This window comes from Protobothrops mucrosquamatus, unplaced genomic scaffold (genome assembly GCF_001527695.2).
Source record: "Protobothrops mucrosquamatus isolate PMUCROS unplaced genomic scaffold, P.Mucros_1.0 scaffold46, whole genome shotgun sequence".
Taxonomy (NCBI): domain Eukaryota; kingdom Metazoa; phylum Chordata; class Lepidosauria; order Squamata; family Viperidae; genus Protobothrops; species Protobothrops mucrosquamatus.
In genome coordinates, this window is record NW_015386428.1 from 1,449,525 (window position 1) to 1,473,364 (window position 23,840).

Below are 23,840 nucleotides of genomic sequence, written 5' to 3' on the forward strand. Positions count from 1 at the left end.
TTATTATTATTATTATTATTATTATTATTATTATTATTATTATTATTATTATTATTATTATTATTAAACAAAGGTCCAATTACATTAAAAGCCCCAATGAAAGAGGGTCCTTCCAGGAGAAAAACACAAAGTGAATTTGTTCAAGTAACACCAAATTTTACAGAAGGTGGAATGGATGATGCTATTGTCCTCTAAGAACACCGTGGCTTTTACTTTTGCAGTAATAATTAGGGTTAATTAAGTGTATTTTAAGCTGAAAGTTTAATTGGCTCATAGTTATATCAGTTATTGCAGAATACATGTAAACTCGCTAGAATAACAGAGCTCCTGCCCATTTGTTCTCTCGCTTTCTCCTTCCCCTTTCCAGGGCATGAATGAAAGGCCTGTCTCGGAACAGCCCTGCGTTTTCCAGAGGGAAAGCATTAATTCCAAGAGTTTGGATTTAAATTTCATCTGAAAAACAAACACTGACCCTTTCATCCTCATCCAGGAAGGGGTCCTTGAGCCAGTCTTCACTTTCCTTAGAAGTTCTAATTAGATTTATGTTTTTAAGCATTCAGAAACACTTTGTGCATCATGAAGGCATTTAACAAATGTTTATTTTTTCAGAATACCATAGAAAATGCCGCCTGGAGCAGAGGGTGTAAGTCAGGGTGCCAAAACGGATCATATCTCTTAAACATAAACTATGAAAGATTCCTTTCTTGGATGCTCCTGGCTCTTGCCCCAGTGCAGAGGATCTGCTGGTCCTCCTCAAGGAAAAGTTAAGAACCCAGCAGATCCCACTTCCTCGAAGGCTGCTTAGAGAGGATTCCTTAGGATTTATCTGGCTGGTGTGTATCCATCCCAAACATGGGGGGGGGGGGGTCAGTTCTTTAAGGTCCAAGGAAAACGATGACCACCAACAAGGAGTGAAACTCTTCAGGCCCACTACGTCTTTCCTTTGTGGAAGGAATGAGTCCAGCGTTGTAAGGCCTTCTCAGGAGGAGACCCCAGCCCTGTCCCCAGTTGTAGCTCCATCATGTTCCACAATCCTCATTGTCCTCCTCTGGTACACAACATTGTCCTTGATGCATCTCTAGCCCAGGAACAAGGCAGCCTTAAATTGTCATTTTGCAAACTGCAATAAAATAGTTGTTTCCCTCTGAAGCAAAATTTAGGACGGTCTCTCAGGCATTGCCTGCTGGGGGATCTCTCCATCCTCTGCTCCCAGCTCTCTTCTGCCTCTTCCACCAGCACTTCCTCTCATACCTTTGTTTGTCTGTTTGCTGAATGTATATGTGCCGCCCATTGCACTATGCAAAGCAACTCTGGATGGCTGCCTTTCCTCATGACCTGTTTTTGTAAGCAGCTTCTCCAGGTGTTTCCAGCCAAAGGGGAGGGAGCCAAACTCTGCACAACTATAAATGAACCACCCTCCATCATGGCGTCAAGGGAACTTCGCTTTTCCTTGCTGTCGTCTGGGGGAAAAAATGAGGGATGTCCCATGGACTTTTGGGGGGGGGGCGTTCTTGGTTCTTTCTTTAGCCTCAGCCTGTTAAGGTGAATAAAAGAGTGATGGGGGCTTGTGTCCTAAAGCTGGTCACCTTGCAGAAAGATCCAACAGGCCTAAAACACAATCGTTCCCTAAGTCCTAAACGAGGATGGTCCTCCCCAGAAGGAGGAGGGGGAGTTAAGCAAGCCCCTGCCGGCTTTCAGGACCAATCTGGAGGCCCTTCCCACTTGGGGCAGGCATTTCCATCTTGTCCTGGAGAGACGTGTACAGAGATGGATTGGGCTCTCTCTGTGCTCAATTAGGGCGAGCATTTCATGGAAAAGTGCATCTCGCTCCTTTCATCACCAAATGCCTCAAAGGGATCCCATTAGAGTCCCGTGATCCCACAAGCAGGGTGGGGAAGGAGAGGAGCAAGTGGGCCTGTTCGGCGGGGGGGGGGGGAGTTCCTTCCTTTCTGGGTGCTGCAAATGAGCTTCCTCAACACACACACAGCAGTGGAGAAGATGCTGTTCTTCCTCAGGTGCCCCGTTCCTTCTGTCCTGTGGTCAGTCTGCGCAGAGGCACCTTGTGCAGAATCTTTGAAGTGCCCACCCGGAAGCAACGGGTGGAGTCAGGCGGTGGGAACCAGCCTCCCGTCTCTCCCCTGAAGGTGGGTTGGGGCTGTGGAGGAAGCAAGTTCTGACTTGTGCGAAAGCAGCACAAGCTTCGTATTCTTTGGAAGAGAGTCTGGGATGGGGTGTGTTAAAGCCCTACAAAACCGGATCTCAAGCTCCCTTCCTGCAGATCTTCAGCCCTCTCTCTCACCTTGCTTGTGGATCAACCAGACCACTCCTCGCGCCTGTTTTTTCTACCAGTTCTTAATTCTGTTTGGTAAAAAGAATTTGGTTTTGAAGTTTTATCCAGAGGAAAAGAGAATTCGGATATATGTTCCTGGATGGAGCAAGGTCTCCCTGGGGACTTCCTGGGCCTCACTGCAGAATCGCTCAGCGGTCTTCAGCCTCCCTGGCTTCTGGGGGGGGGAACCTTTCCTGGACAGGCGGCCAAAGCGGCACCGAAGGAAGAGAAATGAGGTCACAAAGCCTGCCACGTGCCCTACAACAGTAACATTATCTCCAAAGCAATGACCAATAGAAATTAAAAAAACCCCAGAAAAGCATCCTGAATATGTGGTAGAAAAAACAGTAGATTATTTATTTATTTTGTATCTCTTGACTATCTAAATCGATTATTGGATGGGTTTTTCATCACGCTGGACGAGCTAAGTGGCCGACCTGTCCTGGGTTATTTGCATTATCATGGCAAGATGAGACCCTTTGAGTGGTTGTTACTCTCTGTTGCACCCCAAAAGTCTTGTTTCTTTCCCTTCCTCCAAATGTATGTCCTTCTGTCAGCAACTCAGAGAGGGCCTGTGGCTCAGACTAGACCAGGGGTCCCCAACCCCCAGTCCATGGAACAGTACCTGGCCACGGCATGCCAGCAACCAGTCTCCACAAACAAGCAAAGCCCCATCCATGGGATGCAGGAAGCACACAAAATCACACACTTTCCAGTCCGTGGAAAAACCTTTCTCCACAGAACCAGTCCTTGGTGTCCAAAAGTTTGGGACCCTCTGGACTAGGCAATAGGTGGCCAAAGATTTAGGGAAGAGGAAGTTAAATGGCTCTTTGTTAATAGCTAAAGGTTTCAGTAAGTATGGCTGAAAAAAAGAATAGAACAGAACAGAACAGAATACAGCTGGAAGGGACCTTGGAGGTCTTCTAGTCCAGCCCCCTGCTCAAGCAGGAGAACCTATACCATCTCAGACAAGTGACTGTCCAGTCTCTTCTTAAAAACCTCCAGTGATGGAGCTCCCACGATTTCTGAAGGCAAAGCTGTTCCACTGGGTAATTGTCCTCACTGTCAAGAACTTTTTCCTTGCTTCTCTCTTTGATTGTTTCTTGTCCTTCCCTCTGGTGCTTTGGAGAATAATTTGACCCCCTCTTCTTTGTGGCAGCCCCTCAAATACTGGAATACTGCTATCACCCCTGTTTCTTCTTTTCTTTAGACTAGCTAAACCCAAGTCCTGCAACTGTTCTTCATACGTTTTAGTCTCCAGGCCTTGGATCATTTTAGTTGGTCTTCTCTGAACTTTTTCCAAGGTCTCGACATCTTTTTTGTTGTATGGTGATCAAAATTGATTGCAGTATTCCAGGTGTGGTCTCACTAGGGTTTGATAAAGTGGTACTAATACTTCGCGTGATCTTGATTCTATGTCTCTGTTTATGCAACCCAGGATTGTATTAGCTTTTTTGGCTAAAGGGGGGGGGGGGAATCCACCTTTTGCCTTTCACATGTTCCCGCTTCCCTGCTTTGTGTTTGCCAGTACATCTCTGGGTGATTTTTGGTCTGGTGGGATGCCGAGTTGGCTTCACCTGCAGTTGCCCACGGCGACTTGTTCTGCGCCTACCTGGCCACACCCACCTGGTGCACCCTAGCCAGCCACACTTATGTGATTGCGTCCACTTGACCACAACCACCCACCTGCCCCAAGTCATCTGCCCCAAGTGGGCTGCACCTATTCCTTCACTTCGAGCTGCCCACGCCCACCTGGCAGCATTCAATGGCCACGCCTACCTGGTCATGCCCACCTGGTTGCAATGAGTCCTCCTAGACCCTTTCCAGATGGAGCCTCTTCTTCCCAGTGTCAGCCAGAAGAGTCTTCTTGGGAGGGGCACCACATTTTGGATACAATCCCTGAATAGAGATCAGATCTCACCTAAAGGGGGGGAGGGGAGTGCACTGGTGGTTTTCCATGAGAAGCCATTGAATCCTCCCTACGGCCATTCTTTCCCACAAAGATGCCTTGACATGCTGGAATAAGAACACAGTTGAATCTGGGATGGGGGGGGGAGTCTTCTTGCAGGGTTTCATTTGAATGAAAAGTAAATAGGTGGAAATCTGCTGCTGACCACTAGGAGGCACTGTACAACTAGCTTTATCCTTGTATGGGGCTCATCACTGCCTCCATCTTACACACCATCTGCATTGGACCCTTTAGCAGGATTTGAAGCTACCGTATCTTGCTCTTAAGGACTGCGTGTTGCAGTGCATTTAGCTTCAGAACTATTTTTGGTCTGGCTGTCAGTAGACAAAAGGGTCTATAAACACACCTTCCTTTGTGTTGCTGCTGTTAATTTATTGTTGGTTATTTTGTCCAGGCCTCATATTTATTTATTTATTTATTAAATTTATATACCGCCCTATCTCCCTTGCGGGACTCAGGGCGGTGAACAGGCGATACTAAAAACCACGGTAATAAATAGTTTGTTTTAAAATCGAATTAAATAACGGGCCTGTTCTAAAAACACACCCGTAAAAAACCCCCACTGAAACACAATCAAGCTACGCCAGGCCGGCCGCACGGAATAGATGGGCCTTCAGGGCTCGGCGAAAAAGGCGCAGGTCCGCAACTGTACGTAGGTCGGGGGGTAGGTCATTCCAGAGGGCAGGAGCTGCCACAGAGAAGCCTCTCCCCTTGGGGGTCGCCAGCCGGCATTGTCTGGCCGACGGCACTCTAAGGAGGTCCTCTCTGTGGGAGCGGACTGGCCGAAGGGAGGTGTTTGGTAGGAGGCGGTCTTGCAAATACCTAGGTCCATTGCCATGGAGCGCTTTAAAAGTTGTTACTAACACCTTGAAGCGCACCCGGAAGGCCACCGGCAACCAGTGCAGCTCGTGCAGGAGAGGTGTTACATGGGAGCATCTAGAGGCCCCCAAAATCCCCCGAGCAGCCGCATTCTGAACTAGCTGGAGCCTCCGGGTGCACCTCAAGGGGAGCCCCATGTAGAGAGCATTGCAATATTAGAGCCTCCTCCCCCCCCACACACACGCCTTCCTTATAAGTTGTTAGATTTGCTCACAATCACAAGGAGGCTCTATGTGACCAGTTTTGTCCTTAACTCACCAGGCACTTGGAGCTTCCATCTCTTGGTATCCAATCTTGGCAACTTCAAGACTTGTGGGCTTCCATTCCCGGAACTGGGAGTGCTGGCTGGGGACATGCATAGATCTTAAAGTTGCCAAGGTTGGACACCTCATCTTAGATCTTATATGTGCATTTTCCCTAACCTGAAATTCTGTGTCAGGCCTGTCCCAGTTTGGGCATTTAGGAAAGATAGACCCTTGACTCCATTTGTAGCGAAAGGTATACTTTTACTAAAGCCAAGTGGTTACAGCGTAAGCAAAGCCAGATCTGAATATTCCTGTGTAAACTTAAATGCTTTTCCCTTCTTCCCTTCCCCCCCCCCCCCCAGTCCTTTCGTAACTGTACAGTGGTATTCAAAATAGGTGTTTTGGTAACAGTCCTAAAGTTTGGCATCTCTTTGGTGGATATTTGCATTCCGTTCTCACACTTGTGTTCTTGGATCTGCCAGGTTCTGTTCCTGGTTGGCACCTCTGGTTCCTGTCATCGTGTCATTCCCTTACTCCTCCCCCCTCCTTTTATGGCAGGATGTCATTAAAACCGAAGCAGGGCTGAAGTGATGCCATGACAAACTGTAAACTTCTCTGAACAGGAACTCACTTATGCTTTATGCTCCTGTCACCTGCAGACTGGGAGAGACAATCTAGAAAATTCCATCCATTCAATCAGAACTTGATCCTAGGGTTTCTATCACTGTAGAGCAACAAGGGAATAGCCCTCCCTAAAATGGGTTTTATAGTAACCTTCTCTGTGCCTTATGGTTTTCTTTTCTATTCAAATTTTAGTGTTTTTTTTCTTCCTAGCATTTTTCTGCAAACGCAGATCCAATTTTTCCAGATCAACTGAGTGTTGATCCATTGATTTCAACAAGAATTTAATTGTCCCCACAGCATGACACTGTGGGCTGAGAGAGACGGACTGGCCCAAAGTCGCCCATCTGGCTTTCGTGTCTATTGCGGGATTAGGATTCACAATGTCCTGGTTTCTGTGCTTTACCACTTTTTTCACCCAAATTATAATATATAATAGAATCCTAATTTTGGAAACTTTTAATTCAGTAAATTACAATTGCTTTTGTCTTTTATGCAATCACATCACATTGTATCTCACACTCTATTTGTAATCAACTGCTATTGCAAGATCATTTTTACAAGTATAGTTACCAAGGTAGATAACATTATTTTAGTCTTCTTTTTATCTGTTTGTGATACCAATTGATTGAACATCACTTGTCCTACTCACTGTACTTTCTCTTAGCCATCCGAATGTATTTTAGACTGCTGCATTGCTTTTAATTAACGATTATTATTAGTTGAATTTGGATTTTACTTTTAAAATAATGTATAAGCTTTGAGAGCTTATTTGAAGCCGAGAATGTAAGTAATGGAGGCCCAAATAAATGCCTTTGCTTTTTTGATGTTGTGTGCAACTGTGTTCAGTTGAGCTGGACAGAGACATTTTCCAGCCGAAGCCTTACTGGAAAGAATTCAGGTTCGACGTAACTCAGATCCCGACGGGGGAGACTGTCATGGCGGCCGAATTCCGAATTTACAAGATGAAAAGTTTCACCTGCCATGTTAATCAGACCCTTCATATCAGCATTTACGAGGTCATTCAAGAGCATCAGAACAGGTACAAAGAGACCAAGACTTTTGATTTCAGGCTTTTCTGTGTCAAGCCTGCCTTCCTGACCTGCTTTCCTTGGTCAGAATTTAGGAATGTGGGAAGACGAGAACCGTGGTTCTTGTCACTAGCCTGCCATTGGGCGGGATCAAACCCAAGGGCAGGTATCTCAGTCTGGAAGGGTGCGCTCAAGGGCTGGGGATGGGTGGGTGGGGTTTACTTAATTCCTTTTTTAAACCACTCAAGAACCAAAGCTCTCTGACAGTTTGTGATAACATCTGGCCATTTACTGCTTCCATTTTAACTTGAAAGGCTCAGCTATACTTTCTACTCCTCCAGGGAATCCAAGCGCGTGTTCTTAGATCTTCAGGAATCTCTGGCTGGCATGGATGGATGGCTGACCTTCGATGTCACAGCTGCTAGTAACCACTGGTTGTTGAACCGGAAATACAATCTGAGGTTGAGACTTTATGTGGAGACAGAGGATGGTAAGGCTAATGTATTGCTTTGTCCATTTTAGTTTTCTATCATTCCTCTTTGAAGGGAGGAGATTCCCGTGGGGGATTTCAGTAAACAGAAACTTCGGTTCATCTAAAGCAGGAGTCCTCAACCCTCCGGCCCGTGGACTGGTACCAGTCTGCAGCTTGTTGGAACCAGTCCATGCAAGTGGCGTGCGTGTACACGAAACCATTCCCTCCCGCCCACCATTGCCACCACTGCTGCCAGTCCATGGAGCCAGAAAGGTTGGGGACCATTGATCTAAAAGGAATGGACAATTACGTTGCTATGTGAAGCTATCAAAAGTTCCTGCTTCCCTAATGCTCCTTAATTCTGCAGTCAGCTAGGAATTGAGTTTAAATTCAATTTAAACAGATGTTCTTCAAGGCAGCTGAAACAGTACTATATCATCCACATGTCTGCCCCCATTCCCTTCTACAATGTTTATTCAGAAATAACTGTTATCCTTGCATTAATTAGACCCTTGCAGTATTAATTAGAAGTTTCTGTCTCCTGCTCTTTGTCGGTCATGTTTTCAGGCAACAGAAGGTATTCCTGCTGAAATCCTATCCAATTAGTTCATTCTTGCTTCCTAACATCTTTTTATTTTTTAAAATTTTAGACTTGCAATCTTTCTGGAGACAAAATTGTCCCAACATTGTGCAAAACAATAGTAAGAAAAAGTAGCTGGTGGAGCAGTAAATCAATTCATTTTTAAGGATTTAATGTCAAACAAATGCACTGGGCATTGCATTTCTCTTTGGAAATCATGCAGTCCCACAGGATTCGAGGGCCATAAGAATTCCTTTGCACAGTCATTTTTAGGGCCGGCTCTGTTTCCCCCCCCCCCTTCTTTTGTGCTAGAGAGGCAGATGCTTGGAGGGAAGGAGACCGCCCACCCCAATGTGGCTGCTACAGCCCTCCCTCCACCTTGTGCTTCAGAGGGCATCTCTGAATCCTCTTCCTGCAGCTGGGTGTTCCAGCCCAACCCCCAGTGTGGGAGTCCTGCCAGGCTCATCGCCTGAAGGAGCTCCATTATTAGTCTGGCAGCGTCATCGGGGTTTGTTCTTTGGCTTTTGAAGGAGAGAGTGTGGACCCAGGCCTGGCCGGCCTCCTGGGTCGCCAAGGACCACGTTCCAAGCAGCCCTTCGTGGTGACCTTTTTCCAGGAGAGCGAAAACCAGGTCAGGCTCCCCCGAGCAGCCAAGCAGGCAAAGCGACGGCCGCAGACCAGGAAGACCCACAACTTCCCACACTCCAACAGGCTCCCGGGGCTTTTTGGTAAGAAGCAGAAAGACAGGAAGACTTTTGGCTCAGTTCAAGCTCCACCTGTTTGTGTGCACAGCACTCTGCTGCCCTCTTGCTGTTTCTGCCCTTCCTCTGGACACCCTGGGGCTGCATCCGCCCACCAAGTGGCAGCTCAGGGCTTGAGAAACAGCTGGAGGCATCACAGACTCCTTTACACCGGATCAAGTCTGGATGGAGATGCAGAATTAGCCTTTTCAACCTGCAGCTTTGCAGCCCTCCTTGGCTGTGCTGCCTAGTGGAAATTCAGCTGCACACCTGCCAGGCTTCAGCAGAATTTGCTTGGCCCTCAAACATACTCCAAGCACACGGAAGACACGTGTTTTGCACCTGTCGACTTCCCCCACCCTGAAGAAAGTTGAGAGCAGCCATTTTCCTGGCATGCAGGTGGGCCAAGCGGAGGCTGCTAGCAGTTCTCATCTGACCGCCTCTAGCAGGCAGCGGCTCTTTGGCCACTGCCCTCTCTTGACCCTCCTGGGAGTCTGAAAGGTTAACAAGATCCCGTTGCAGAACCGATCCTTGCATCTGGAGGCAGCTCAGCTGGTGCCTTTTTGGATCTGCTCCTCCTTTGGGGAGCTCCGTGGCCCAGGGGAGGTTTCCCCAGAGTGCTGCCCTTGAGGCCAGAGTGTCACGGCCTGGGAGGTCTGGCTCACAAGAAAGCAGCTGTGGGCAGGGAGGAGCCACACTTGGGGCCAAGCCCTTGCCCACCTTTATCGCCCAGAGCTGTGGCTAAGGACTGGCAAGAAAGGCTGTGGCCACCTCCCCTGTGGGGCAGGACAGCTGGAAGTCCGAGCCAGGCACAGGGAGTGGGGCTGTGGGATACGTTCCCCTTCCCAGCACCAAAAGGCTGGAGATCCCGTTGTTGGTTGCAGAGCTCCGTAACAGGAACTCCCACCTCTTTTTCCTTCCTTAGATGACGTCTATGTTTCTGAGTACAGCCAGGTCTGCCGAAGGCACGAGTTGAACGTCAAGTTTCAGGATTTTGATTGGCTGGTAACTATTTTTAACTCTGTTCGTCTTCAGTCCCCAGTAAAAAATTAACTGTGGGTGCAGGCACCCCTGCCCACCCTGCCGCTTTGCCCCAGGGGCTCTCTGGCTTATAGGGAGGGAAGGTGCTCCTGCCGGAGGGGGCTGCTGCAAAGGGCTTCAGAGAAAAGAGGAAAGGGCCTGTTGTAACTCTGCTTGATCTGCTCAGCTTGAGGGTTAACCTTTTGGAAGTGAAAGTTAATGTTAACCTCCCCGCCCCCAAGTGTAGAACATAGAACATAAAATAATAGAGTTGGAAAGAGGTCTTCTAGCCAACCTCTGCTTGAGCAAGAGACGCGATACTATTTCAGACAAATAGCTGTCCAATCTCTTCTTGAAAATCTCCAGTGAAGGAGCACCCAGAACTTCTAGATCTGGTGTCTCTGGTATCAGATGATTCAGGAAATTGCCAAAGTACAATTGCCTGGCCTACTCACCAGTTTCCTTTGAGCTGCCAGCAGGCGTGCAGGGGCTTACCTTCGTCCTTATCCTCCCCCAGGACTGGGTGATTGCCCCCCAGAGTTACCCCGCATTCTACTGTGATGGAGACTGTGTGTTTCCCCTGAATTCCTCCATGAACGCCACCAACCATGCCATCGTCCAGTCACTGGTCAGTATCTTTTGCAGGAGGCAGCAGGAGGGCTTCTTAGCAACTGGGGAAGATGGACAGCAATTTATTGTATTATTTTATCATACTATTTTATTTTTTGTTGGATTTATCTCTAGGAGTTCTAAGGGACAAACAAGGCACTCCCCCTCCCCATTTCCCCCACAACAACCCTCTTCTGGAGTACACCAAGATGGGGAGGAGTGTCTGGCCCCAAATCCCCCTGGGGAGCTGCTGTGGCAGAGGACAGACCAGAAGCGGCCTCCCCTTTCCAGTCCAGTCTCCCCTCCACTGCCCTGGGAACGTCAGGGGCTGAAGGAGGGCGGGCTAGACCCCGGGTGTCCCTGCCCAAGCCCTTATTGGTGGAAGAGTAGCAGCAACCCTCTTCGCCTTCACTAAGATCCCCGTGCAACTGAGGCTTGCTCGAAAAAGGGAGTCCAGTTGCTTTTGTTTGTGATCTGGTGTGAAGAAGGCTTGAGCTTTGCTGTATTTTGTCCCTTTTTGGATCTCTCCAAGACAGAAATGGAGATCTCATAGTCTAGGACGTGAATAACATTTCTTCCAGACCCCAAGGAAAAAAGCTGTCTGGCCAAAGTTAGTCTCTTCTGCATGAGGTTGAGAGCGCCTCAGCCTGCTAGGGACAAAGTGGCCCTTTCTCCAGCAGAGCTCACCACCAAAGGGCCAATTCACACATCAGAGCTAATCTCTTTCTTTCTGCACTTGAGCTCAGTGAGAAAAGGCTGGAAGCAATCCTCCTCCTCCTCCTCCTCCTCCTCCCTTCCTTCCCTTCTTCCTCCTTCCACCCCCAAAGCCCCCAGTATCCCTGAGACTTGCTTCCTTTAAAAAGAGTTAACTGAGGTATGCAGGATGAGGAAGAAGGGACAATAACTGCAGCTCCACACCCTGCACGTAGTTGGCTTACTCTGAGCATCTCCTGGGGGCCACTGGCTGTCCCCCCTTTTTAAGAGGATTGTGGACACAAGACACAGCAACAAGGGCCAGGCTTTGGATTGCACACTTGTGGCCTCCACCTCAACTGTGACTGCTGGAGAGAGGGAGGTTGTGAGCAGCAACCTGGACTGTTGGTCGCTTTCTTCTTTGGGAGGTGGGGCATGTACAGCCCATCTGTTTTAGCAAGAATTGTGCCTGTGTCCCAGCGCCAGTTGCAGCGGGACAGGTCCTCCTTCTGCCACGGATGAGATCAGGAAGCAGTTGGGACTCTGAAGGCAGCAGCTGTTCCTCCCCTCAGCCATGCCTTGCAATAGCTTCCAACATAAACGGCAGCCTCAAAGTTTTTGGAATAAATATTTTTGCCAGGGCTGACAAATGGCCCACTCATGAAAACTGCTGCATTTTCTCCTGGGAACCAGTGTTTCTTTAAAGCATTTCCTCTTCCTTGCGGAGAGTGGCCAGGGGGCGGTGGACAAGGGGGTGTCTTCAGGAGGGTTTGACCTTCTGCTCCAGGCCAGAAGCTCAGCCCTGCGGAAAGAGGCTTGCCTGCCCCAGTGACTCTGTTCCTTCCCCTGTAGGTCCACCTGATGAAGCCCGAAGCTGTTCCCAAGGCTTGCTGTGCCCCCACGAAGCTCAGTGCCATCTTCGTTCTCTTTTATGACAGCAACAACAACGTTATCCTCAGGAAAAAGCGGAACATGGTGGTGAAGTCCTGTGGCTGCCACTAACACTGTGGCAGACCCAGACCCTTTCTGGGGGAGCAGGTACGGATGGGGGAGCACGGTTACTACCTGCTTCTAAGAGGAAGACCTCTTGATGGACAGGGAAAGAGATCCACCTGTCCCGTGGACTGGGACGAAGGAGGGCCTATGGACAACAGGGCCCTGCCATGGACTCCTGCTGCTACGAGAGGTGCTTCTTCTTAACCAAACAAACAGTCTCCCACAGAGAAACAGCTTTGCCAAGGAAGTGAAAACATGAACAGGCTGCAAACATATCTTTGGCTTGTATTTTGGATTGACCTCTTCCACCCACCCCCTGATCCTGCACCACAAATTACATTAAACCAGACACATCAAATAGACTTATTTTGTGCAAATGCAGACTGCAGTTTATCAAATAACCGTAATTCTGCAACAAGCAAGAGGGGTGGCTACTTGCAGGGATCCCCAGATGTGGGCCGATGTCAGACCCTCAGCTCTATTGCCATTTACTCTGCTTATTAGATCTGCTTTCGGGTCTGTCATTCTGCTGGGAGGGGGAGAATGGCCCTTAACTGCCAGGTCTGCTAGAAGGGGGGGGGAATCTGGGTTTTCTCCACTTTGTTCGTTACCCCTTTGATGCCTCTGGGTGTGAACGAAAAAAGGAATGTGCCATGGGTCATCTGCCTTATCTCCACTTGATGGGAGGACGCTGGGAGAGAAACAAAACCACAGGAACGGCCGCTTATCACTTCGCACCTGGAGATTGGATGGACTTAAACTGGACATTTGGCCATTGAGCTGGACTTTGGGAAGGAGCTGATTTAATGTGACTCTTCGTGCGGGAAACTTTAGATCTTGCTTTGCTCTCTTGCTATCACTATCTCTCAATAAAAGTTCCTTTTGAAACAATGCTTTCTTGGGAGGAGGAGTTGAGGCAGGACCTTACATTAAGCAAGATCTAAAGTTTTCCCACATGAAACGTCACATTAAACCAGCCTCTTCCTAAACTCCCTCTCAACAGCCAAGTGTCCAGTTTAAGTCCATCCAATCCCCAAGTACGAAGTGCACAGCTGGCAACCCTTCCTGGTCCCAACAGCACCATTGCTGCGGCGCGAGCAGAACCATAGCCAGGCGCTTCCTTGGCAGCCCCTTCCGAACTTTGCTCTGTTCTCATATTCCTTTGATTCAGAGAGAGCCCTGCTACGTGCCCAGAGACTTTGGCATAAACCAATGTGTGCAACCTGTGGCACTCCCACTTCTCCAAAGCAGCTGCCTCCAGAGGCTCTGCTGTCAATCTGGCCAAGTGGAGAGATCCCCGGGCAAGATGTTTAGAAGGCACGCAGGTACGCACGCACGCACACACCGCCTACCAGTTCAGGCCTTGATCAACTGGGGAGAAGAGAGCAGCTGAGAGGCTGGGGCCAGGGAAAAAAGAGTTTAGCCTGCTTAATACAAACTTACCCAATTTCACATTTTGCAATCATACCCAAACAGAAGCACACTGTTCATTAGAAATTAATTTCTCTCCAAATTTTGTCTTGCAACGTTAAAAGGATATCTCTATATTAAATGGAATATATATCTTGCATAGAAGTTAATGCATTAGCTAAGAAGAATTGCTTATAGACGATGTACAATTAAATCAGATTGCAAATGAATATGTAAATGAGAAATATGCACAAATGGTAGCACAAACTTTTTAAGAAAATTGATGCTATTGAGTTTGGTAGGGAGGAATTTGCAAATAAAAGAAAGAGGAAATGAAGCAACTTGAATAAATATCCATTACAGCATTGTTGCCCCTGAGAAATTTGTTTTCTCATCCCAAATAAAGGAACAGTCATTGGCAACAGAGATATGGCATGTTACACAAACAGCTCTTGACATGTTCTGTAACAGGGCTCAAAATAATATAGGTTTTATGCTGGCCATAAAAAAAGTCACAATGTTTTGCAGTAGATAAAGGATTCCCCACTGCATGTTTTAAGAAGACAGAACTAAAATCATTTTTTTAAAATAAAACTTCCATTTGAGTATAACATTCTACAGAACTATTGGTTGCCTAATACATATTTCTAAGTTTTAACATCTTAAAATCCCTCGTGACCTATTAGCACACATGTGCCTTGCCAAAAACAAAAACAAAACAGACTACACTACAGTGTAGTGGTATTACAACCTGCCCAGGAAAAATGGAGCAGGATAATAGTCATGACACTTAAAAGTGGCTTCTAGTAATTGCCTTCCTCATTTTCTAGGAGCTCACAAATCCACTGCTTGATTATCTTTCCCAGGATTTTCAGATATTGATGTCAAGCTGATTGATCTGTAGTTTCCTGGATCTGCTTTTTTCCTTCTCAAAGATTGGGATCACNCAACCTGCCCAGGAAAAATGGAGCAGGATAATAGTCATGACACTTAAAAGTGGCTTCTAGTAATTGCCTTCCTCATTTTCTAGGAGCTCACAAATCCACTGCTTGATTATCTTTCCCAGGATTTTCAGATATTGATGTCAAGCTGATTGATCTGTAGTTTCCTGGATCTGCTTTTTTCCTTCTCAAAGATTGGGATCACATCAGCTCTTTTCCAGTCCTCTGGCAGTTCCCCTGTGCTCTGGAAGATGATGTCAGTGATTCTGAGATCATATCTGCCAGCTCCTTCATAACCCTGAAATTTAAACCACCTGGACCTGGCTATTTGAACTTTTTTACTAATTTCTTATCTATTTGGACCTGAATTCCTGTTCTGCCTCCCCCTGTGCTGCTTCTGATAGGTTGGGCTATTTTATTTCTTTTGTGTAAAGACAAATGTTAAGAAGGGATTAAGCAGTTCCTCTTTTTCCCTGCTGCCCCCCTCTTTTTTTTTTTTTTTGCTATCTCCTTGCATTAGTGGACTGATCACAGTCCAGCTCATCTGAAGATACCAGATTGGGACGGGCTGATCTACATGAAACTTCCAAGAAGTCCTCTTAGAGTTCAGTCTCTGAGTCTGCTAATGACTTGGAAGTCTAACCTCTTACTGTCCACGTGGTGGCCTGCCACCAGTGCAAGATGGGATGTGAGTCAAGAAGCAAATTTAGTCCATAAAGGAACTAGAGCTCCAAAAACCATCAGGTTTTGATTACAGTTTCCAGAATTTTTGACGGGCTGATAGCAACTAAAGTCCAAAAGAACTTGATAATAAAAGAACATCTTAGTATGTTGTGTGGACCCAGTCATTTTGATTCCTAAAACTGGGATTTTAATCCATGCACATTTTCATCAGAGAAGTCCAGATTTGGGGATTTTGCTTTGCAGCTGCTGTTGGGAAACTCCCTCGGCCACTGAAGAGCAGAGCAGAGCAAAACTTTGGGAAGACGGTGGGTGGGGCCAGTGTTATCAGCTCTTTCCGTTTGAACTGAATAGTTTGAACTACTGAGGTGGGGTTCGCTTGGGACTCTTTTAACCTATTGGTCTGAGGGGGAAAACCCCAGATGCTGTCTATTATGCCTGCTATCAGCTTCTCCTAATAAAAGTTCCTTTTGGAAGAAACGGCTTCCACGAGTTCTGCTTTCTTAGGATGAGGTTTTGAAGTGGGCCCTGACACCTTGCAAAAGTGCTGGGTCTTCTTTTCCAGCCACTTAATACTTCTGAATCTTAACTGAGCTACTGACGAAATCACTGTCAATTTTATTCTAACATTACCATTGTCAATTGTACAATTTCAGTACAATATCTTATTGGAATCTTCCTACCATGGATATTGTAATTTATTCTGGAGCGTTTCCCTGGCAGAGTGAGCCACATACAAGTAAAATGAAGAACTACAAAAAACTTACATGCCCAAGCTTCAGATCTGAGGGCTTTCCTCCTCCCCTCAAGAGCAGCTACGAGAAATCGGGCACTTTTTGTTTCCAATGTCGTTTTCTTCTGCCAACCAACTGCTGTGGTTCCCATTGATGCAAAAAACAAAGGGCACCATTAACCTCAGCTGCAGTTAGCGCCTTTCATGATGAAAACAAAATGTGAGAGTTGATCTTTCCTGAAACAGCAAATGAAGTGGCCTGAGCAGTTTGGCTTCTTGCCATGGCAAACGCATCCCTCTCACCTGTGAAACATGGATGGGTTGGACTTTGGCTTCTATAATTTCCAGCATGGAAAGAAATGGAAAACTCAGATTGAGACAGGTTGCACCAACTGCTAAATCTGCAAGCAATTCAAAGTAAACCTTTAAAGAGTATTTATGGGAAATTAAAAGGCGGGTCTGTTGTAAAATATATATATAATTTTATAGAAAGAAAAATTCTGTACAAAAGAAATCTCTTAACAGCTTTACAGTTCTAACACATAAAACAGACTCTGACTGAATTTTTAGAAAAGTATCCCAAATAGTTTTCATCCAGAGCGAAGCGATGGTGTGCTTGGTCTTCCTGTTATCCGGTATTCCCAACCAGCATCTGCTTGCACCCACATTCAGATGAATTCACCACAATCAGAGATGATGACTTTTTGCTTTGGTTTCCCATCTTTGCCGCCTTGAGCCTTCAGAGGAAGAGAGAAATAAGACGTGGAAGGGAGAGAGGCAAAGCCAGGCCACTCACCCACAAAGGCTCACCCTCACCTCAATTTGCCGCACCACGTCCATCCCTTCGGTAACCTCTCCGAAGACCACGTGCTTCCCGTCCAGCCAGTCAGTCTTGTCGCAAGTGATAAAAAACTGGGAGCCATTGGTGTTGGGACCAGAATTGGCCATGGACAGCAAACCTGGAGAGACACATGGACATTGTGTCCACAACCACTTTCCATGGAAACTTTTGGGGACAACTCCCAGTCAGTATTTGGAATGAAATTCAGCAAAACATGGGGCTCCACTGTTCCTACTGCTGTTGGAATCAATAGTCCTTGTTGCAAGGGCAAAGGCTGAAGAAGGGGCTCTAGCTCTGAAAGGCTGTCACTGCACAAAAGAACCTGGGTGGTGCCCTAATAAGAGACGGGGGGGGGGGGGGAGAGAGCGAAGCCCCCAGCACTGCAATTCTTGCCATAGAAGAATTGCCTCTATAGTCAACCATTTCCTTCTGTTCAGTGGGGTTGGAGAAATGGAATGGAACGGTTCAAGTGCTCGAAAAAATACATGCACAAACAAGCAGTCGGTCAGTTGTGTGGAAATCTTGCAGAGGAATTTAGCTTTTGTAGAACCAATTCCTCCCAGAGGCAGGACCGCTGGGCACTTGAGCCATGCAGAAGTGAAGGAGGAAGGGAACAAGGACTCGGTGTCCTTTGCACTGCCACCTGGACACCCCACCTTCTGAGCAGCCCTGCCACACTCTACCTGGCCCCGTGTGCTTCAGGATAAAGTTCTCATCATCAAACTTCTTCCCGTAGATCGACTTCCCGCCGCTGCCGTTGTGGTTGGTGAAATCTCCAGCCTGGCACATGAACTGGGGGATAATTCGGTGAAAGCTGCTTCCCTTAAAGCCGAAGCCTTCCTCGTGTGTGCAAAGGCAGCGGAAGTTCTCTGCAAGTCAGAGGGCAAGTAGGGCAATGAAGCAGCAGAAGTGGCAAAGGGAAGGGCGGAAACAACAGGCGGTGCCTCTTAAAATGGCGTCCCACTTAAAAATGGGGTCACGGTAACAGTTAAAACCCAGTGACAGCTGTGCTTTCACCCTCTGTTATCACTGTTGCTCTCTTGAATTCCAGTTGTTCCAACTGCTGCCATGGGATCTAGAGTGGAGCACCACATCTCACCTGCTTAAGTGAATTATATCTTTGTTTTAGGCTTGATCTTTTTGCCTCAGACTTTAGCTCTGTCTTCCAAGGGCTTGGCCCAACAAAAGAGTTATGAACACACAGGTGATAAATTACAATTTGTGGCACTTAATGAAATCTATTTTAATTGAAAATTACACATTTTTGAAGAGGCAATTTTACAAAATGATTATACACTATGCACTTAAAACCTAAAGCTATTGCACTCATAAGTATTTAAAAAAACCCTCAAGCATCCAGCATGTACAGAAATGGAGAGAAATGTGCTGAACAATCACTTCAACACAAATCCTGTAAGTTTAGAAAAGAAGCAAGGAAAGCCATATCTTTCAGTCTTTAGCAAGGTGCAAAAAAAACATTGCTACAAGTCTGGGACAAGCCAGAACTCTTAAAATAGAAACAATTTTGAATTTTTCACAAGACTAGGCTCAGGAAATTTTGTGATGAGAAACAAAACCCTTAAAGTGAAAACCTGTGTTTCTGGTTTCTAAGTGGGCTCACTTGTGGCAAGAAACAGAGGAACTGCTATGCATCTGATGACTGAACCTTATTTCTTGATTTGCTGTCTTTGTACTCTCCAGAAATGTTGAGAATGTGACTTCCATTACACCATTATGACCAACACATCTGCATAGCACAAGGAAAATATTGCCAGTTTGGTATCCTCAAGATTACAACGCTTGAGACAAGAGACCCTCCAGGTATGCTGATCACCCCAAATATATTGGTCACCCCAAAGCTGCAGTCTCAACGTATGGAGAGGTCCAGAGTGAGGAAGGCTGTCACTGGAGAAAAGAGGTCTGGATTATTCACCAATTTCTTTCTGTGTCTTAACAGGAGAGCCCTCCCAATTTTGGATAGTAACTTAGCACTGCAAGTTCCAGTAACACAAGAGCAACTTGAAAAAGCCATGGACCAGGAAGGTTCACACCAAGCACAATGGATTCCATTGCTTCTTACCAGTAGTCATCGGGACAATATCTGACCGCAAGAGAATATGCAATCGACCTGCAGGTTTATTTCCAATCTTGATCTCCATGTAAACCTGGGGGTTGGTCCTGGATTTTTTCACTGGTGGTTCTCCCTAACAGAAGAGAAACAGAGCTTCTTCCATGGATCTAGAAGATGGCTATCTACGAGCCATTCTCCTCCTTCCTCTGCTTTAAAGAAGACAGCTGAGAAGGGGATAAGATAAGAACCACTGTGATGCAGTGGCTACCCAGCTAAATAACAGATTGAAAAGATCCAAATTCAAATCCACTTGTTAAATCACGGTGGGTGACTCTGGACAGGTTACTTCCTTGGTTCTCCCCTCGCTCCAGAGTTGCTGGCAGGAAAATATATGCCATTTTAGCATCTGGAGAAAATGGAAGGTAATACTAAATACTGCAATCAAATGCTCATGTACAATCATGGAGGCTTCGCAGACTAAATTTGTGTCCAGCTCACAGAAGCCCACATTTATGCAAACCTATCATAGCCCCAAAAGGTCTTAGGATGAGATGGGCATCTTGGGAGACAGAAACCACTCAGGCCCATGTGGCCTTTCACCAAGGAATGCCGCTGTACCTCTTGAACCTCTGACCGGGCTGCCACCGCTCCCTCTTCTTCCAAATTCTCCTGAAGTGTCTTTCCCGAAAATTTCTTCAGCCAGTCATCATCCGACCAGACTGTCATGGAAAAACAGAAAAAGTTCAGAGAACCTGTGATCTGAGCATATCAACTTATAAAACAAGTAGGCCTGAAGGACTTCCCTCAGAACAAGCACAAGTATGTGGGCTGGAGATTCCTTGTGATCTTGAATTCCGCTGCTCACCTGGACGGGAGGAGCCTTCTTTGATCCTCATTGGCTTGGCCAGGTTGACACGGATAGTCCTCCCAAAGAGCTCAGATTCGTTCTAAATGGAACAGGGAAGGAGGAGGGACGTCATTATTTTATACTAGAAGGCAGGACAAGAAGAATGGATGGAAATTAATGAAGGAGAGAAGTACCTAGAACTAAAGAGAAATTTCCTGACAGTGAGAGCAATTAACCAGTGGAAGGGCTTGCCTCCAGAAGTTGTGGGTGCTCCATCACTGGAGGTTTTTCAGAAGAGATGCAGAATGGTATAGGATCTCCTGCTTGAGCAGAGGGTTGGACTAGAAGACCTCCACACTCCCTTCCAATTTTGTTACTCTGTTCTATTCCTCTCTTGCCAAGGAATTCAGCTCAGTATCAATGCTGTGTTTCTGTGTCCTGCAACAATCATCTTGAGTCTTGTTCCAGTGCATTAGCACCCAGATTCATATCATCTGCCTCCACCGCTTCAACTTCCCTCTGGCCCCATGGAAGGACTCCCTTACTGGGCAAAGAGGCTTCTGCCTGCCTGGTTTTAAAACTGGATTTGAAAAACCCAACAAGTGGAAGTATTCACTCCTCCAGAAACAGAAAGCAAGGCGGTACCAGCCTTCCATGGTTTCCTGAAAGGGGTTGCTCATCTTTGGAAGCCAAAGAGAAAGACATGCTGTTTCTGAGAAAGGCTCAGCTTCCCCTAATGATCTCAACCACTTGGGAAGAAAGGAAGAAAATGTTTGAAACTGCTGAAAAATGAAATAAAGATTTAAAGATAAACTTACCATGTTGTCAATAGCAGCTGCAGCATCCTAAAAGAAAGAAGAGGAATCATTTAGGACAGATTGTCCCTTTACGTAGTTTTTCCTCCTTTGTTGTGGTCATGGCATTAAGTAATGTACCGAGAGAAATAATCTGACCAAGATCTGGGCAAGATGGATGAACCTAGAAAACCTGCTAGGTCTACAGAAACCTTTTACTAAGCAAGCTTCCAATCCTCGCCGGTGCACTGCTTGAATTTTTGGTAGCAAAGAAACATGCTGAAGTTTGAAGAATGCCAAAGGTGGAAGTGGTTGGAAACATCATTTATCTATCATTTGCCAGCTTGGAAGCACCTTCTTTCAAACCATACGGCAATGGGAAGACTGGGCAAATTTGGCCTTCAGACGTATCCGTGCTCTGATAATTGATCGATGCCATTTCCAGAGATGTCACCTACCCAAATGGATTTCATGCAGTCCTTCTAAGAGCTCAGGGATTCACCCTCCCCACCTGACCCCAAACAGGGCGAAAGGATGAAAAAAGCTTGAAAATGCCTTCCTCGCTCACCTCAGCCAGCTCAAATTCAATGAAAGCGAAGCCTCGGTGTTTTTCTGTAGACAAAAGAGAAACATCAAACGTCAGTACTTGAGGAAACAGACCTCAATATTCATCTCGATAGGGAGATCAACTGAAATTTTTTGAACTTTTCACAAAAAAATGGGTGTCAGGAGTAGGAAGAGTCAAGACAGCAGCTGCACCATTTTGACACTCCCACCAAACTGCCTCCATCTCCTTGTCACCCCACCCGTCACAAGGGCCCAAGAGCACTGCTGAGCTGCAACCAGTTTCTATCCTGGAACGAACACAGAGCCCAACCTTTTACTCAGCCCAGTCCAAGTTTCTACAATCTCTTTTCCAACCGCCAAGTGCCCATTTAAGACTCGGGGCTGGACTGTTTACTATAAAGCCTCTAGGCCACTCATCTCACTGATACAGTGACTCTGGGCAGATTACAATATAATAAAAAGTAAAAAATACTAGGAAACAATAAAATTAGAAAAACCGAATAGGAAAACTAACCAAGATGTTGGGCAGTCTGGGGTGAGGATCTTTTGTACCAACACCAACGCAGGAGGCCCCAGGCCAAGCAGCAGAGCCAATTTTTTAGACTCTTCTGGAAGGCCGGGAGTGTGGGGGTGAATTTCACCTCCAAGGGGAGAATATTCCAGAGGTCAGGGGCCACAGCAAAAAAGGTTTGTCTCCTGGATCCCTTTGGCAGATGAGATCCAAAGTAGAACCTTTCCGCTAGAATGAGTGAGGCAGGCTAGTCCCATCAGGGTGAGAGGGCTCCTCAGACACACTGGACCTATGCCAAAAGGGCCTTGAATTGGACTTGCACCTGGAAGTAAACTGGCAGCAGCTGCAGGTCATGTAACAGCAGTGCAGGGGTGGGGGGTACCCAAGGTTCTGATTTAGGTCCAGTACTCCTCAACAGCTTCATAAATAATTTAGATGAGGGGATAGAACAGGAACTCATCAAATTTGCAAACAGAAAGCTGTCTGGGAGAAATAGCCAACACTTTATGAGCTAGCAGTGTGCGGCAGCTGCCAAAAAAACCCAATGCAATCCTAGGCTGCATCAAGAGATATTCTACATTGCTATAGTCAATCTCTAATGCATTGGTAAGAACACACTTGAAATAATGTTCAGTTTTGATCAACATGATGTAAAAAAGATGTTGAGACTCTGGAAAGAGTGCAGAAAAGAGTAACTAAGATGGTTAGGGGGCTGAAGGCTAAAACATATGAAGAAAAGCTGCAGAAATTGGGTATGTGTAGTTTAATGAAGAGAAAAACTAAGGATGACATGATAGCAGCCTTCCAATATCTCAGGGGCTGCCCCAAAGAAGAGGGAGTCAAGCTATTCTCCAAAGAACCAGAGGGCAGGACAAGAAACAATGGATGGAAACTAATCAAACAGAGAAGCAACCTGGAACTAAGGTGAAATTTCCCGACAGTGAGGACAATTAGCCAGTGAAACGGCTGGCCTCCAGAAGTTGTGGGTGCTCCATCACTGGAGGTTTTCAAGAAAAGCCTGGACAGTCACTTGTCTGAAATGGTCTAGGCCAGGGGTAGTCAACTGAGAACAGAATTCCTGAGCACAGCTGGCTCAGGAATTCTGGGAGTTGAAGTCCACGAGTCATAAAAGAGCCAAGGTTGACTACCCCTGGTCTAGGCCCTAAACTGTCTCTTGCCCCAGCAGGGGGTTGGACTAGAAGACCTCCCGGGTCCCTTCCAAACTTGTTCTGGTGTGTGTGTGTGCGTGTGTGTGTAACAGAGAGAGCGAGAGCGAGAGCGAGAGAGAGCCCTTCCAAACATGTTTTGTAGTGTGTGTGTGCGATCGAGCCCTTTCTCCCATCCCGCCCTCACCGGTCTCGTAGTCCAGCGGGATCTGGATGTCGGTAAGGTCTCCGAAGGGGATGAAGGCCGCGTGCAGCACCCGTTCGTCCACCTCCTCGGCCAGCCCACCTGCAAGAAGCCCGGTCAGGCCAGTCAGGCCGCGCGTCGCCCCCCCCCCCCCCAGCGCCGCCGCCGCCGCTCACCCACGTAGAGAACCCGCTTGCTGGAGGCCATCGCTGCTGCGCTCACCTCGCCAGGCGTCACTTCCGGGCGCCCGGGCCGCAACAGCGCCCCCAGAGGCAGGAGGACCCGGCGCCGGACATTGCCATAGGTTCTCCTGCTTGAGCGGGGGGGGGGGGGGGCTGGACTAGAAGACCTCCAAAGTCCCTTCCAGATTCTATTCTATTCCTATTTCATTCCTTTTGGAGCTTGCACCCGGCACCTTCCAGGCTGCCCTCCCTGCTGGAACAGCGCTAAATCCAGCTCTTATTTGAATCAGGCTCCCAATGAATGTAAACACAGAATCTGAAAGCCAACAAACTGAGCCAAACCTGCCTCCTCTCCAGCCCATGTTAAGGAAACTGAAGAATGTTTCCCATCTCAGTGATGGGAGAGGGAAAGAAATCCAGGAGAATCCACCAATCCCTCTTTTTAATCATCTAAAGAGGACAGCACTGTTTGCCTGCCCTCTGTCTGTGGCAGGATAGGCACTGTTAGTAGGCTCAACTTTGTGTTTCTAATCCTATGTTACCTGTTCAGAATTGCAGTTTGAGAACCATATAAGTTGCATCCATGCATGCATGCATGTTACACAGGTATAATTTTCTGCCAATTTCAGGACTGAAAGAGCACTCTAACCCAGGTCATGAGGAAGAGCCTAGAACCTTCCTTTCTCATTTAAAATCCAACAAAATAAAATGGGGAATTTTGAGTAAAA

At 46.9% G+C, this 23,840-nt stretch overlaps 2 protein-coding genes across 2 annotated transcripts in view; one reads left to right on the forward strand and one right to left on the reverse strand.

Annotated features, from left to right (window-relative positions):
• The window catches only part of BMP8A (bone morphogenetic protein 8a), an 18,553-nt gene extending 6,335 nt beyond the window's left edge, over positions 1-12,218 (forward strand). Inside the window, exons 2-7 of the mRNA XM_015811631.1 lie at positions 6,893-7,085; positions 7,416-7,564; positions 8,657-8,854; positions 9,792-9,871; positions 10,404-10,514; positions 12,041-12,218. Of these exons, the coding sequence (XP_015667117.1) occupies positions 6,893-7,085; positions 7,416-7,564; positions 8,657-8,854; positions 9,792-9,871; positions 10,404-10,514; positions 12,041-12,190 (881 nt within the window). The 3' untranslated portion in view covers positions 12,191-12,218. The remainder of the gene's footprint in view (positions 1-6,892; positions 7,086-7,415; positions 7,565-8,656; positions 8,855-9,791; positions 9,872-10,403; positions 10,515-12,040) is intronic.
• Positions 12,219-16,424: 4,206 nt separating this feature from the next.
• Positions 16,425-23,157, reverse strand: PPIE (peptidylprolyl isomerase E). Its single transcript, XM_015811652.1, has 10 exons — positions 23,107-23,157; positions 22,934-23,032; positions 21,071-21,114; positions 20,527-20,553; positions 19,727-19,808; positions 19,480-19,580; positions 18,871-18,994; positions 17,474-17,659; positions 16,766-16,908; positions 16,425-16,686 (listed from the first exon to the last, which is right to left on the reverse strand). Exons 1-10 carry the CDS (start codon positions 23,135-23,137, stop codon positions 16,618-16,620), a joined length of 906 nt encoding a protein of 301 aa, XP_015667138.1. The 5' UTR covers positions 23,138-23,157; the 3' UTR covers positions 16,425-16,617.
• Positions 23,158-23,840: the final 683 nt, after the last annotated feature.

Bases quoted from the DNA above. Each gene is read 5' to 3' on its own strand.
- PPIE (XM_015811652.1), bottom strand. From the start codon at position 23,137: ATGGCCTCCAGCAAGCGGGTTCTCTACGTGG. The intron at 19,809-20,526 runs GTAAGTTTATCT...TGTTCCATTTAG, and splicing joins CAGCTGCTATTGACAACATG to AACGAATCTGAGCTCTTTGG. The intron at 16,909-17,473 runs GTAGAGTGTGGC...GTGTCTCTCCAG, and splicing joins CCTGAAGCACACGGGGCCAG to GTTTGCTGTCCATGGCCAAT.